The sequence below is a fragment of the Coloeus monedula genome (assembly GCF_965178545.1).
Source record: "Coloeus monedula genome assembly, chromosome: 1".
In the NCBI taxonomy this organism is placed as follows: Eukaryota; Metazoa; Chordata; class Aves; order Passeriformes; family Corvidae; genus Coloeus; species Coloeus monedula.
In genome coordinates, this window is record NC_138781.1 from 150,890,752 (window position 1) to 150,908,071 (window position 17,320).

At 37.0% G+C, this 17,320-nt stretch overlaps 1 protein-coding gene across 1 annotated transcript in view; it reads right to left on the reverse strand.

Moving 5' to 3' along the window:
- The window catches only part of ADCY8 (adenylate cyclase 8), a gene marked incomplete at its 3' end in the record, with an annotated part of 121,071 nt that overhangs the window by 53,237 nt on the left and 50,514 nt on the right, over positions 1–17,320 (reverse strand). The window contains exons 4-5 of the mRNA XM_082277133.1: positions 15,516–15,627; positions 4,654–4,781 (exon numbers count right to left, since the gene is read on the reverse strand). Of these exons, the coding sequence (XP_082133259.1) occupies positions 4,654–4,781; positions 15,516–15,627 (240 nt within the window). The remainder of the gene's footprint in view (positions 1–4,653; positions 4,782–15,515; positions 15,628–17,320) is intronic.

Here is a 17,320-nt window from a genome sequence, read left to right on the forward strand (position 1 = left end):
TGGGGTGATGTTATGAAGTCCCTTCATTCCTTAACCATCTGCTCAATGCCCAAGGACGCTGTGCCTTCAGGATGGACCCGGGGGCGGGGCCGGAGCTGCAGGACCCGAGTGCGGGGCGGTTCAACGGCTCAGCCCAGCGGCTCGGGGGCTTGGGGAGCTCGCCGGGGCTCGGGAGGGAGCGCTGGGAGCACTGTGCTGTTTTTCTGGGTTTCCTGTGTGTTCCAGCTAGCTGGGAAAAGGTTCTGTTGGTTTTTCTCTTGTTCTTTTTTTCCTTTTCTTCCCCTTGCCTCACTGCCTCCCTTCCCTCCTCGCTGGTCCAGGGAGCCTGCGGGGGTGGCCCTGGCTGGTCTAGCCCACGTGTCTGTTCCCTCTCCGGGAATTTGTTGTATTTTGAGGGTTTTTTTTTTAATCCTGTTCTACCCTGTTTTGTTTGTCTGTTGATAAACAGTTTTGTTTCTTTTTTGCACTTTCAATTCTTGTGACCCATTTGTCTCATTGGCAGAGGAAGAGGGGAGGCCCTTTTTCCTTCGGAGGAGACACTCACTCTGGAGTGTTTCTTCCTGAAGTTTTGTCTCAAAAACCGAGACATGTGTCTACATGAGCAGAGGTAATACTGCTGCATTCCTGTTTCTTATGTCAATCTGCTCTGAGAGGCAGGAAAATAATATAGTACAAGGAACTACGCACAGTATTATTAGAAGTCTGCTTTTTCATTTGAAAATTGTATTATAAAAATCGATATAATTATATACATACATACATACTTACATATCTATATATATACATATCTATATATATACACATTTTCTAATATGGCCTTGATTGTGTTTGGTGGCACATTCAAAGGAAAGGGGTCTCAGAAGTACATGAACCCATTAATCTCTACCTGCTTTAGTTCATATCATCATCCAACAGCAAAAACAGGGAAAGACAAACTGTCCTGGTGCTCTGTCCATTCACAGTCAGTGGCTCAAATGGACATGTGGAGGTGAGGATACGATCAAGTTTCAGTGTGAAACCTAATCAATCTTAGAACTGTCTAAAAAGTTCTGGCTGAACTTGTGAATATGTCTCAATATCCCTTTCTACCACCGCACAGAAATGAAGGTAAGCCTTAGTTTTTGGGTTTGTGACAACATTCTCTCTTCTGTGAATTGGAGCTCATTGCATCATAGGCAGAGCCTTGTACATCATAGGAGAAATATTCTGTGGAAGCAATCCAGAACTGGATGAATGATATTATTATATAATTACATAGTTTAAAAATCTATTAATAATGGAATATGAAAGCAATTCCTGGCTCTTTTACTGCCTGAGTAACTTCTTTAACAAGCATCGATCACTTCATGATTTTTGTTAATACTCAACAGATGATGTTAAAGCAGTTTTTTCATGCTAAAAGCAGGAAACCTGCCAGGGCAATCAGGTATTTTTGGCTGTGGGTTTTGTTTGGGTTTTTCTAGTTTTCCTTTTTTTCCCTCTCTCATGAATTTGCCTTGATATTAGTACTTAATTACAGACTTTTAATGAAGACAAGCTGTTATTTAATTTCTGGAGTTTAGCCTATATTGCATGCTGGGACCATTTATTCTGTCATAATAGTTACTTTTTCAGATGGTATTTTAGTGGGAAATGATCCAGCAAATGAAACAACTCAGGACTCCTTGATTTACCAAACAAATATACCAGCACAAAGGTTTGTTTGAATTTCCACTGTTATGTATAGTGTGCCATTTCCATCACTGCACCATGAAAGCGAGTCCTTGAGGAGCTGAGTCTCACACAAGCTCCCTTTGCCTCTCCTCCCAGTCACAGAGATTTTAGGAATAAGAACATCTGAGAAGGTGGTGTTACCCCTGACAGCCACTTAGCTTGGGTCATAATTGTTAAAATGAAATTTTATCATCTGATGATGAAACATTCCACTGGTATCCCATTTCCATCAACAGTCAGTACAGACAAGCATTGATACAATAAAATTAAACACAATGAGAGTTATGCTGCATGTGAAAAGATAGGAAAACCAGCTGAATAAAAGAACTCCTTATGAAGAGCTTGTCTTTTTTACTTTAATTCATATTTCCAGCTGCAGCTAAACAGAATTTACAGGTCCTTGGGTTTTGCAGCACAGATGGAGTTAGGATTTTTTCTCATGCCCAAATGTAGTGGAGCAAAACTGCCTTACTTTGGAGTAAATACCAGATTCCATGGAACCTTCCTGTGGTTAAAGGTTGCCCATCAATTGTTCTCAACAGTTAAGGGAGCAAAGAACAAGAAGACAGATTGGAATAACAATAATAGTGCTTCTTTTATGAGATTTTTAACAAGGCATGATGATATAAAAAAATTACAGAGAAAATAATGATCTTTCTTGGATTATTTTGTTGAGTTCTGAACAGTTCCTTTCATCTGCAAAAACAGTAGTGGAGCTGCAAGACTCATGCTTAAAATCAATTTGAAGAGAATGAACAATAAATTAACAATTCAGCTGTATGGATATGTGCTGTATGAAAACACTTAGAAGTCCCTTGTGAGAAAATCTCTCCATGTAGATTTATTTTACATGTTGTGTAATGAATGGATTTGACATTTTTGTTCTATTCCCTTTGACCATGCAGTCATCAAGGACAATGGAAGGAATATTCAGCAATTGTTCCTGAGATCATAGGGGTTTTTGGGTGCTGCCTCACTAGTAGGGTTGTGCTGATCGATGCAACGTTCTCTCCTGTCAGTGGAGAGAAATGCTTGTCTGTATAACTTCAATGCAGCTGTCAAATCTAATGATGGTTTCTCATATCTTGAATCATCTCCCTATTACTTTAGACATTAAAAAAAAATATTTTCTGAAATCTTCAGATGAAGATAAATAATTTTTTAATCATCAAAATACCATTTCCACCACATTTTAAATATGGTAAAATTCAGTGGGGACCAATGTGATAAAAAACTCACTTTTCTAAAGAGGGAATTTTTTTTCATCTTAACTGTGAGAGATATCGACTTCTTTAATTAATAGACTGTAGATAACTCCAAATTCCCTCAGAAATGTGGGCAGAGATATTTCTAATATTCCATGGCAGGATTGGTACTCCCTGTCAACTGTATAAACACACATTAAGATAAGCGACATAAGGCTCCTATACTCTGAAAGAAAAGGCTGAGGGAAGAATCATCATCATTGCATAGACAGAAAATCAGATACTGGGATTATGAAATAAATTGGAAGTAATCTGAACTGAATTTATCTGCAATGGATGACACAAGTCCTGATGGACTTTGGTGTCATGGCTCCAACTGACAGTAACTGTCATTTAAGATACTGAAAATAGAGCACCATTTCTGGATTACTGCCTTCAAGACCCTGTTCATAGAAGGGCATGGGGTGTTACAGACTTTCACTTGTGTAAGGAGATGGAAAGAAATTTACTCTCTTAGCAGAAAAAGGACTTACAATGAGTTGGCTGCAGCAGGTGTTACCAAGGAAATGCAAAAGATTTGATGTGTGTAGCCAAAAAATTTTAACAATGCTTGTAGATTTTTTTTATCTCTGTATTCTTTAATTCATGGTTCACTTTCACTGTGGGGATTCCAGAAACAAAATATTGATTGCTTTGTTCAACATTTAGCCTGTGATAATTGAATCCAGCCTTCTTAGATATCACTGTTGCATAATCATTATTCAGTTACATTTTCCATTAATTAATTTTAGTCAAATTCTTTCTCTATTAAGAGCTCAGTAATGCAGCTGCAGTGTGCATTAACTGACTGATGTATGTCAAGAGACAGACCCAGATAAAAGGGGCAAAGAGGTCTGGAAAAGAAGCAGACAAAGAGATTGGACAGCAAAATATCCAGGGAAAAAGGAGAATGCTTGTGTTAGGCAACACTGTTTTAGGGAAAACAGCAACAGAAAAAGAATTTGGATATGAGAAACTCAGTAATTTTTTTATTGATATATCACTAAAAACCCATAAGTATGAAAAAGATGGACAAAACCTCTCTTGGACTATTACATATTAGCCAGTGTCATGGTAACTCATTGGATAAGCTCTACCCACAGGCTGCTGAAACTTGATTGTTATTAATTATAATTGCATCCAAATACAATAATCTATCAGCAACATAATTATATTTACGTGATGGGAACACATTCCTTCATTAAAACACTTCCATTGCTTGTGGATTTAAGCAACAACCTAATTTAGCAGGTAAAATTAGTTCATCTGGCAAATCTCAGTACTTATGAGTTTGTCTATGAGCTAGTTTCCAAGCTAAAGGATAGCCAAAGCTGTCTATTTTGTGTTTATATTGTTATTTAATTTTATTAAAAGGATTATAGGAAGCAATTCAGATTCCTCCTCTTCAATCTCCTCTTGAAAATGACAACAGTACAAAGTGAGAACTGCCAAGAACTGTGAAACCTCTCAGTTGTACACACAGCTATTGTGTTACATCTCTGCAGTAGCACAGGTTGATAAAATCATTTAGTAACCGTTCCCATGCATTACATGGATCAAAAAAGTCCTGTTCTTTTCACAGTAATAATGCTGAGATTTCTGAACCAACATAAGAATTGTCTAGTAATAGCATTCTCCATAAAGAAGTTCAGGACACTGGCAGAAACAGTGAATCAGGGGGAAAAAAAGGCATTACCTGATAGTTTTGATCATGCTGAGTCCCATTTCAACACAGCAGTGTGCATGGTCCTGGCGAGGTTCTGGGAGCCCTGACACACAGTAGTAACAATCCCCCAGGATCTTTATTCTGAGACAATGATGTTCCTACACACAAATGTATCAAAGAGAAAGAAAATATTTGCATTGTTTTTCCATAATTTTAATGTGAAAGTAAAAATGGTTGAAAAATTACTGTAAAAAAACCCAAACAACAACCCCCCCCACCTTGTTTCTGGATGTTTCCTTCTTGACATTAGTACAATTGTAATTTATATCACTTTTGAAATAAAGTCCTTTACTTTTGCTGAAAAAAAAGGTATAGTGATTTTTCTTTTATGGTAATTAGAGATGTCCTTGCTGATGGGAAGAAAGGTTTCATCAGAGCTAGGTGGAACATAGGCCAAGGATTCAGAAACGCCAGCTGAGAGAATGAATAACCCAATTTAGGCTATGTTCCTCCAGGGCATTCTTTCCTGCCCCATTTTTACACTGGAAATAAATGAAAAACCTCTTTCCTCCCACTGAGAATTCCTTCCCACCTAAAGTTTCCACAGTCACACTCGAGTATTCCCAACAGCTATAGGAACTGATCAAGTATCTGCATGTCAAGGATGTCAACGGTGTCTTGCATCAGGCTCATGCTGGGGTGGAATGATGTTTCTTTGGCATCCAGCTAGAGACATCCTTTACCCCGAGAGCAAATAGGGAGTTTAATTTCAAAAATACATATTAACGGTATCATTACCTACTGAAACAGAATATTATTTTGTGACTTGATCATTATTTTAGAAGATCCTTTTCTCGTGAGAAGAAATACCAGAGTTGGTGAAACTTTTGCAGTTCCTAGCCCAGCATGTGAGACCAAGATTACCTGTAAATTTGCCCCGTGTATTCTGCTGGTTGGGCCCTCACAGGAGGTAATCAATTCACAGGACCAGAGAACATTACAAGTTGCGTCAAGGAGGTGTTGTTATGATGGAGAGTAGTAGAAATACTGAGTCTAGTGTTAATAATCAATCAGTAAAGGCTCCAGTAACAGACCATTAAAAAGAAAAATTTAAGTAGGATCTAGGAGCAAATGTGAGTGCTGGTTCTCCCAGGGATTGAGTATGGGTCCCCTTCAAAGTTTTGCTTAGGAAGAATGAAGCTTTGTGGTCAGCGTCAGATAAGCCTTTCACAATCCTGGAGTGGCACAGGGAACTTACATACTTGTACCCAAAGCTTTTTGTGAAGTCAGCTGAAGCCTTAAGCATACCAGTGAGGGTAAAATCTGCCGTGGGCACATGGCCAAAATAAGCCGATTCACCCTGAAATCTCCTTAAACCATCAGTAGGAACTGACTGTGTTTGAAGCTTTGGTTCAAGTCTCCAGCTAATACCAGTACTGCCTTTCAGAGTGCAGTGCCTTGCTATCCAAGTTTCACACAAAATTCCAGAGCGAACTCAGGCTTCTAAAATGTCAAAATTCATATGTAACTCTCCTCTTTCCTCAATCCCTTCCTTTCAGCCCCTCTTCAGACCCACACAAGAACATTTTTCATATGGCTTCAATAGAAACTGTACATCCTAAACCCCTCTGAAACATTTTTTTTATACAGTTTCCCCATCAATGGAAAGAATTAGAGATTTGATTTTTTCCATTTACGTTTTTACTATAGAGTGAAACTATGAAACAAAAGTTAATTGACAGATACGTAGGACTCAATAGCACAAATCAGTGCATGTCAAACAGTAAGTGGGCTTCCTTAAGCTTCTCTCTGTGCTCCTCGTTAAGACAAAATGCAAAGAGATGAAGATATAAACCACAGATTCTAGAGTTTTTTTGGCTTTTCTAAAGGTCCTGTTCAATTGTTTCTTACTCTAAGTGATGTTTGCTTTTACATCTACAAAATAAAAGGCTAGTGCATAATGTCATATTGGTTTGACTGAGGTGGAATAAATCAAAAGGCAGCATTTCAACTCTTCAGAGCCACTACAAATACTTTACAAATAATAATCTCATAGCAGAATAGAAGAAAAAAAAAAAAAGGGAAAACCAGTCAATTTCTAGGAAAGAAAGAAAGAATGGAAGAAAGGAAAGAAGAAAGATATATCTCAAGTATTATTATATTTTAGTTTTTTAATTGCATTTTTACACTCAACATTTATTGTACCTATCTGATGATATGGAAACCCCTATTAAGTGAGAATTTCAGCACAGTTAAAGGCCATAGTCTACAACAGGACGAGACTGTTGTCTGGTTTGTAATACCTCATTTAAACTGGTTAAGTGCTGATTTCAGTTAATTCAGATGAGACTAACATCACCTTGCTGTATATCTGAAATTCCGAACAAATGAAACAACTTCAGAGGGATGCGCTTTTCATAACAAGAATCTTAATGCACGACAAGGCCTGATAATGAGGGTCTGATATATGCAAATCTGAGTGCATGTGTGTGACACAGGAAATCCATTCAACTAGTCATGAATGTTTTCTTTTTCTTGTCACGTGATGTCACCTGACTCATTTGCCAAAGCTCAGGAAGTCATCTATGGAGTGCGATATCCAAACGGAGATGACTGTGTCAGGTGTCCCTATGCCAGCTAGCAGTGGAGCTTGCCATTGCAGCCCAGGGAGAGCCAGGCAATGCAGTCAGGGGGGCCTGGGGACAAATTCAGCTCACAGCTAAAGCAGTTGGCTGGGCTTCAGTTCAGCTGTCTGTACCTAAACTCACCATGAATCTGTGAGACACCTGGGTCTGTGAAACACCCACACAAGACTAACAAACATGACATAAGATTTATGTCCTGTGGAACATTGCAGGGGTCAGGCAAGGTGTCTCTGCTGGCACAAGAAGCCACAGGGAGCTTTTAAATGACTCCTTGTCTTCCTATTTTTTTGCTGTTAATCAAATTATTATGACTGTTAAATGCAATCTGTGTTACAGCCTGACTACATTGCTTTTACATTTGTTATTCTTCCCTAATTATTCCCATCATACTCATTTCAAAAGTAAACTGTGGGCTTTTTATCACTGGAAATATTTCATCTAGAGGAAGATAATTCTCGGGAAGAACAGAGGGGTGATGGTATCTGCCTTTGGCAGAGGAGCGCTGTCTGGTCTCATGAGGTTCCCTCAGATAACTCCGTAGTTTAATCACATCTACAATTTAGACTGGAGGCTTTGTCAGACTGGTTGTATGAGAGCATTAAGGTTAGATTAATGAATAATGTGGGCAGCCATGCTACAGTTTTAAATCAGAGACTGAGTTTTGTAAGGGCCTGCCCAGTTTTCAGTGGTATAAAATTATATTAGTAGCAATCAAGATTTTCCTCACACTGTAGAGCTCAAGCCCGCTTCCTAAAATCACGTCACTGAAATGGTATCTAAGAGTAGCAAGTTGATATTAAATGAAAATGAATGAAAAATCTAAATATGTATGAAGAAACTGTAAAATGAGTAAATTATTTAAATCGGAGAAAATTGTCATACGGGAACTTTGATACAGGAAATATTTTTCACCACAGTGTTAATCCTTACACTGTTGTGAGGCTATTACCTCCTCTTTAATTTATTCTATTCCTCTTTCCTTTTTCATATGCAATTCTAGAAGTTGTCCTTGGACATGTAAATGACAGCTGATATTATACAGACATTCACATCAGTATCCATCAGCCTCACACCCCTTCCAATACTCATTCATTAATAGCATTTACTGAAGGGATCAATTAAATTCTCAGCATGTCACAAATAGGGGCTCTTTTCTCCCCTTATTTGCAGCTTTTCTTTTGCATCAAGTGGAAGATTAAGGGGCCTGATTCTGCCAAGATCAATTTAAATCACAATTTTTCCTGGGGATATTGAGCAGACTCAAACACCCAACTATTTTTAATAATAATTCTAGATTAATTCAGTGGCAATTGACAAGAAACCTTTTTCCAATTCACGTAAATCCAGAGAAAAACAAAATATGCAGATTTTTCATAAATAATTACCTTGTATGTGGTGAATGATTTATGTTTGAGCTTATTAAATATACCCCTAGTGACTGGAAAGGAAGCAAAGTAAATTGGCATAAGGTGGAGCTGCAGAAATGAGTTGCTCAAATATCAAGTTACTGAAAGACACAGTCATAGACTTCATTAATATTTCTTGTTTCCTTCGGCTAAATTTCTGACATGGGGAAAAAAGTGATTTTCTTTTATAAGCTACGCCACTTTTCCAATTCTGCCTGTGGTGAATTAATCATTTCACCTAGTTTTGAAGGGAGCCCCATAGGCTAGCAAACAGACCACAGAAAAGTCAAAATTTTTTGCAAGTTTTATAATTTCAAGCTAAAAGTTTAGAACATTGGGGATGAAAAATTACTGCAACTGAACTACAGAACACAGAGAAGTCATACACATAAGTCTTCTTTTAAAAGGCAGCTGGAGTGGGAGGAGGCAGGGACTTGGCCTTTGTGTACAATAGCTCAGTTCCTGAAGCATGTGCCAAAGGTAGAGGAAACCTGGATAAACCTCATTTCTCAGCATGAATCGGGTCTAGGCCAAAGCTCTTAATCAGCAGTCTGTTTTAGGGTGGGTTGGTGAGAGAGATCCATCCACATTTTTTCTGTTGCAGCTCTGTCACTTTGGAAAAGAGAGCTGGGGCCTTGAGAGAGCCAGATGGAGGGGAGTTCCTAAGCCTGGTCATGTAGGCAAAAAGGAGTCCAAATATGGGACACAGTTACAAGGATTCTTTCTAATTTTTATACATAAAATAAAATAAATTTTAATTTTTTTTTTAAAGGGAAAATGTGACAGTCTTCCATTTGCCTGAACTAGGGAGTACATAAATATGGTCCTATGTTAAACACTTTCTACATATTTTAGCACACCATATAAGGAATGGGTTTTTTTTCTTTAGAAAAATCTATAATGGGGTGGTTAGAACGTCTCTGTGCTGCCAGAAAAAATGGGTTTTGTGTCTCTTATGCTGCAGAAGGAATTGAGGTCTGTTGCTGAGTGAGTTTTCTAATATATTATATCAACAGCTTTGTTCCTTAACATACTGTAGAAGAAAACTGCTATGATTGTTGCATCTGATGATCAATTTGCTTTGCCAGCTCATGTTAATTAGAAAATTATGCTTTGAGTGATTTCAGAGACAGAAATCCCCATGAGAAAGATTCAAGGTGTTTCTTTCCAGCTAAGGCAGGAACAATTCTGCATGGAAATTCTGCTCTTAGGATCTTCTAGAACTTAATTGCTTCAGGTACATGGGACACTGTTTGACAACATTAGAACATGAGTCAGCATGTGCCCAGGTGGCCAAGAAGGAGGCTGTAGTCAGGTGGGGGTCGGTCTCTTCTCCCAAGTGACGAGAGACAGGACAAGAGGAAGTGGCCTTAAGTTGCACCAGGGGAGATTTAGATTGGATGTTAGGTAAAATTTCTTCATCTAAGGGGTTGTCAAGCCTTGGAGCAGGCTGCACAAGAAGGTGGATGAGTTGTCAACCCTGAAGGTATTTAAAAGACGTGGATGTGATGCTTAGGGTCATGGTCTAGTAGGGGCCCTAGAAATGTTAGGTAAATGGCTGAACTCAATAATCTTAGAGGTCTTTTCCAACCTTAATTATTCTATGATTCTATTAAGGATGAGCTGGAGAATTCCCAAGAATATACTTGTGAAGCCTAAATTTAATTCAAATCCTAATTTAGTCACAAAGTGGGGCTTCTTTTTGGGGGAGGTTGAATTTGTGTAATTCTTAGTCTATAAATCACTGGGAAATTTTAAAACAAATTTTATTTAATCTGCCATTTTCATCTGACTTTTTTTCATAAAAAGCCTGTATACTATCACTTCTAAAAGTGTTTTGTGGACTGGGGTTTTACTTGACTGTTTAGGTCTTTTGATGGGCTGTTTACTATCTGAAAAACTGTAAATGTAGGGAGAACATTGTGAACAGGGTCATTTATTCATTACTATTAGACAATTTATTATTGACACTGGTTAGGAGAAAAAAACCGTCAGAATTAAGCACTGCAAAAAGAGCATTCACTCCATCCCTTTACTCTAAATTCATACAATGTCTTTATAATGAGATAAATATGATATATCCATATTCATAATCCAGAAACTCTGCTTCTTGCTACAGTACCCCAAACATATACAAATGAGAAAATTCACACCTGGCATATATGTTTAAACAGGGGTTTTTAGGATGTCTGGAACCCTGTGGGTTACATGCTTGGAGATGATTTCACCACGGAACAAAGCGCTGCCAGCTCAGAGCTGAAATGTGGCTGGGACAGTAAAGCTCTGCAATGGGAGTGTATTTATCAAGCAAATCAAACAGCCTTCAACACCTTCTAGTCTTCCCTTCCTGGTACCAGTTGGTGCAGGTATTGTACTGGGGCTATGGCATGATGTGTTCTTGTGGAGCCTGGTAGTCAGGTTGGTTTCCACCCCTGGAAACACCACTCACAAGTAAGATTGATAATACACTGTTGGAGGAATTTTTGGCAGCTTGTCTGCAACATCACAGGAGAAAATTTAGCCAAGGTTACAGAAGAAGATTATTTCCTTAGAAAAAAAATTAAAAAAAACCCCTCAGTCCTTTAATAAGCTCCTTTATTTAGGGTTTTACTCTTTCCTCTTTGTCGTATCTGAAACTGAATCTAACAACTGTAGATGAATTTAGAAATATGATAATTTAAATCATGGTATTGGCTGACATCTAGCACTGCAGAGAAGGCAGAGGAAAAACAAACATCAAAAATAACTATTATTTCACCAAAGCAGGACTTTTTTTAGGCTTAAGTATCGTACTGAATGTCATCTTGTTTCCCTTCTCTCCTCAAAATTTCTGCCTAAGGAAAATATTAATATTAATTAAATTTCTGTTTAGGCCTTTCAGTAGATGAGGCAGATATAAGGAAATGTTTTCTTCAGTTCTGTTTTATGCCAACTTATTTTTCTTCCTTTGTAAATGTCACTTTTCTCTTTAATAACTATAAATCTTTTGCAAACATTACAGAGTGATTAGAAATGGGAAGTAGCTGTACATAACATATTACGTTTTTTCTTAGAAGAAATATTGAACTGAGTTCTAATTTTTATTCAAAGTGTTCTGTGGTAATGATACAGATATTATGAACTTTTTGTTGTTAATTATATGCATCAACGTATGCCATAATACTTTATGTAACCTAGGGAAGATTAAAAAAAACCCCTCAGAGTTCTCATTACTTCTGTTTTTCTTAATAAAGCTTAATAAGAGAAAAAAGAAACTAAGCCAAATTACATTTTTCAGGATGCTGTAAAAATGTCTTCTTTAATATTATATGATTTATGTAAGATGTTAGAGCAGATCCAACAATCCTTTATATGGGATTATAAAGTAATACTTTTATTTAGAAGTAAATAAGTATTTATAAGGATTTTCCTTAAAATCTAAAGAAACTGCCTCAAGTTTTCTTTCACTGATCTCTTTGCTTTGATGGTAATTCTTAGCAAACTCCAAGAGTCTGACTAACAGTGACTATTTTAAAGAGTTATGATAACTCTATTTAAGCTGATTGAGAACCAGTTAAGTGACACATCTGAAATCTAGATGTGATTGTGTAATCCTCCTTAGTGGAAGATCCTTCTAGGGAGGCCTTGAAAGGGCCACTTTCCAAAAGTCCTGTTGAGGATTTACAGGCAAGTAGGATAACATTTACAAAAGGACTCAGACCAGTAAAATGAGCAATTACCATGCAGACATGTTGGTGGTTACAGCATGACAGCAAGACCATAAAAACACAAATAATATTTTTCAGTACAATAATGTTATCACTGTATGTTCAGAAACATGACATTTGGACAGTGATTGAGGAAAATGATAATAGGAGGAATGGTGATGATCTGCCTCCACCACACTAATGGAGATTAGTCCAGGAATACTGGTTTTTGTGCTTTAAAAGGGATTCTCAAAAACTGAAGGTGTTCCAGAAAAGTAGTCCCTAAAACTATTTGAAGGAATAAATTTTACAGAGTAAAAACCTAGCCATGACTTTGGTCTGTTTCTTTTATCAAAAGGAAACCTGAGAAGCACCTTGATCAAAGCACCCAGATGCATTCCTGGAGGAAGTCAGTGGCTACAAGACAGTTCTTTTTTCTGGGATTGTTCATAGCAAGAATCAATAGATGTAATTCCAATTCAGAAAAAATCAAATGGGAAACAAGCCATACTGAATAAACAGTAAGAGTGTTAAGGCACTGGAATATGCTACCAAGATAGACAACTATTTAGACAAGACCATCTCTTGGTGCATTCAGATGAAGACCAGGAATTTTTCCAAAAGATACACTTTTACGAGGTGTGAAAGCTTTATGCAATATCAGTTGGGTATGTTGAGAAGTCCATGTAATTCACAAGTCCTTAAAATTCAGGATCTGTCAGTATCCATTTCCAAAATTTTCCAAAGGCACAGGTTAAGTTCAATACAAGATTTAGACCATTTTATTTTATGCAGCTGGTCCCCTCCATAAGAGTCCAATGAGGAATCTTGGTTTCCTATAAAGTGCAGAGGGACAATTTGTCTCCTTGAGTGGGACAGAAACACCAAACCCTTTCTAGGGAACCAGGAGAGGTTCCTCTCTGTTGGGCGTCTCTACTGTCAGAGCATCAGACACGTATCGTGACATCCAGGTTACAGAAGCCACAAATAAGGAACACAGTCAAAATGCCTTTCTTTTTACTAAATTTTAATTATTCATGATCATACCACTAATCTTTGTAAGCAAATCAGTTCAGTTTCTGCAGTGATTCCTCCCTGTGCCTTCCACCTTTCAGAGGATTGTTCTAGACCCGTGGATGTATGGATGTTCTAGACCAGTGGATTAATCAATTATGTGTTAAAAAGAAAATCAAATTCCCAGACTAGGAAAGAAAATGCATGAAGGAGCCTAGAACCTTGAATTTACTGACTGGGACATTCACTTGAGAGGTGACCATCCTGATGATCAGGTTTTGCAGACACAGAAGTTCTTTCATCCCAAACCACAGATTTCTGGATAAGAAATTCTTGGCTCTGTAAAAGGGACTGATATATTTATTACTGTTTCTTTAAAATAAATTCACCTACATTTTTGGGATACCTACTCCTGTGTGGCACATTCAATGTTCTCCATGAAGATTTATGAGTTTAGAACTGCAACAAAAAAATTTCTAGAAGGTTTAAGTAGGAAATGTGTGACAAGCCACAAAGAAGGGGGGAATGTCCAGGCATTTAAAGAAGTAAAATTTTCAGTTCTCATAAAATTAAAAAAAAAAAAAAAATACAAGAAGGAAGTTGAATTCAGAATTAAGTGGCAGGTGAGGGAGAATTCACTGGATTAGACTTAAATGTAAATGCCTTCCTTGTTCCTAACTCCTTTATTGCATATAGTCTTTCTATACAAAGTCAGTATTGGTTAAATATAGCTTATGGAATGATTAGAAAATATGGTTAATGATCATGAATGCTAGCTAAAACTGAAATGTAAAGCAAGGCAATAAGGCATTTTATATACATAGTCTTTCTAAAATATTTCTGTGATGTACACACACACATTTAATTTGGCGTAAAATATGTTTCTTCAGTTAAAGTAGCTATTTTTATCAAGCCATAAAAAACCAGACATTACCCCTATAAGCTTTCTAAGACAGGACTGAGGTAATTCTTTCACCTGGCTTGGTTTACAATGTAGACCAGAGTTGATGAGGGTTTTTTGTTTGCAGAGCAAATATTGTAGGTTGCATTTACTAATTTGCCAGTGCCCAGTCAATAGGCTGTGGCATCACTATGTACATGAGAAAACACATTGCTATTTAAGATAAAAATAGCTGACTCAAAAGAAATTTGAATAATTACAGAAGTCTTGTCTTTTTTGGCTTTAATGTGTAAGCTGAGAGAAAACCACAAGGGTCCTACTGATACCGTGCAATAAATGTACAAATACCCCATAACCTTGAACCATAAATGAGTAAAACCCAGTGAGGGATGTAAATCTGTACATCAGACTAAAACACTTTAGGTTCTCCTTATAGTAAATAGATAACATGGTCTATGATATTCAGAGTGCAATTAGCATTTTCCTGTAGTAGGTACCTACATTTGGCTGGATAAATTGTAAGATAAACTCCATTAAATGTACTTCATTGCCTCCACTTAGAAGCCTTATTAGTCAGCTCAGATATTGACACTTAAAGATAGTCAAATTAAATTTTGACCAAAGAAACATAAAAAAAATGCAAGCCTCGCAAAACTGAGCATGTGTTCTGCTTGTATTTTTGTGCTTCGCTTTTTTTCCAATGAGTGCTAAATAAGTAGCAACTACTTTTCCTGATGTAATAATTTCCTCTGCTGTGTTTAATTAATTTCATTGTTGAGTTAGATAGAATCCAGCCTAAAGAGTGTAAACCTTGCTAGTAACTAATAATGGCTGTGGGAACTGATTAGATGACCTTAAATGAATAGGTCTTTTAACCTTCCCCATTTCACAGAAGAAAAGAAAAAATAAAGCTATGGTCTTAAAAAAAAAAAAAAATCCAGCAAGTACCAGAAGTATGAAACTTCCCTAGAAAATGTGGTGGGTGGTCTGCTTTCCTACAATTCTTTGTCCAGCACTACAGAAGCCCAAAGTTCTGACAACAACATCAGCTTTCACTTGCTATCAGAACTCATCATCTTTCATAAAACTTTATCAGTGTCTTCCAACCTCAATGGCGATATACAGTCCCTGTGGGGAAAATCTGCACATATATTGTTCAAAGTGATCAGAGGGTATTTCCCAAAGCTCCCAAATATAGAATTTATTTTTTCTTTTTGCAAATAAACTGTGTTTAACTCACATGTGCTAGTCGATCAAATCTGGCAAAGAGTTCATTCAGCATTCGAACCAGCTCCTGGGCTGACAGAGTTGTGGAGAGGTTGGTGAATCCTTTAACATCTGCAAAAAGAATGCTAAAAAACGAGAAAATATATTAGTGTTTCAGTCGATTTCACTTAATTACTGAGTGTCTAAGTAATCTTGTATTTTACTAGTGGAAGGGTCATTTTACTACATTTGAAGTCATACTACCTTTGTTCTAGACCTCTGTACATTCTGGAGTACTGAATATAAATATTGAAGGGATTAAAAAGATACTGCTAAGGGTGAGAAAAAGTTTTGCCAAAAATGGGAGTCATGCAGTTCTGTATTTTCAAATCACATAAGACTCAAATCCTAAGACTACAGACAGATTTGTGACAGTGTTGATACACCTGGCTAAGGCCAGTTTTATTCCATCTAATTTTAGGCATTTGACAGAAGTACCTGAGTTAGAACTATAGTGCTCCCTTTTTAAGGTACAAATCTTTAATTGGTTAATTCCTTTTTCATTCTACTGAATTTGCAGGGAGCCCAGTGCAGTCATACTTTGAATTTAGGTGTATCAACTTGTGTGCGTGCAGTTGTGGTACAATCTCCATTGACAAATTACTTGCAAACAGACCTCTAACCTGTGTTTGAACATCCAGCTATTTTTCTAGCCTTTTGACTGCTCACTGTGCCTAAAATGACCACATGTGAATATAGAGAAACATAAGCACACACAAAGTCTCTGGTGTGCAAGATACCACCCAGACCAAAGCAAATAATAGCTCAGTACTTATTAGATGAAGAGAGTATTGGCTACTTTATAAAGTAGTGATGTTCAAAAATACACATATCATTCTGGCACAAACCTCATTAGCACTTGAAAGTCAACTAATAACTGGTGTTACAAGAGTAGCAGAAGATTTTTTTTCACAAGTTATCACTTTAGGTGGTGACTTGTACAAGATCACAATTTGACAACATCTGAGAAATTCTAATATAAGCAATAATAAATACAGTCATGATCATGTTGTCTACTGATAATACAATTCATCTTCAAATTTATGGACTGGTAAAAGTTTGGCTGAGGATTAAACAAGATGCTCACAAACTCGGTAAGATTTTTACCGGTGAGAAGAAATAAAATTAAAAGGTAAAATACCAAGTGACTCAAAGAGGAATGAATAGTAATAATAGACTAAATTTATAAAGATTAAAATTTTTCAGCTACTGATTTCTACACTTTTAGTTATCAAACCAAGAAAAATTTCTAACAGGTTATTAATTTTAAGGATTCATATAGCACTGATTTAGGTAGTGTTCAGTACTCAACATTTAGGGGAAAAAAAAAAGGTGAAACCTAGTTTTGAAAAGATCTAGTTTCTAGAAGCATTCCTAGAAGCCAACCAGTATCTACATTTTAAAACATGCAGAATCTTAATTTCAAATCTATTTCAAGCATAAAATAAGGTTTGACTTCTCACCCTGAATACAACCCTTTTGCATTAAAAGAAAAAGGCCATCTTTTCCATGTTTTGATTCTTCTACAGCAACACTTAGTCTGAGTATGAAAAAGGTTAATGGAAGAGGTTTTAACTTAGTGAAACCCAAACCTTTATGAGGGTCCTTGACACTTTCAACCAGATTTAATAAAATAATATGTCTGAAATACTGCATGGCCACAGAAGCAGCAGATAATCAATTTACCCTTCTGCAGAAGTGCAAATTATTTTTATTGAACTTGTCCAGACAAAGTTATATTTTGGTTTTATTGAAAGGCAAAGTACATGCTTTCCTAGC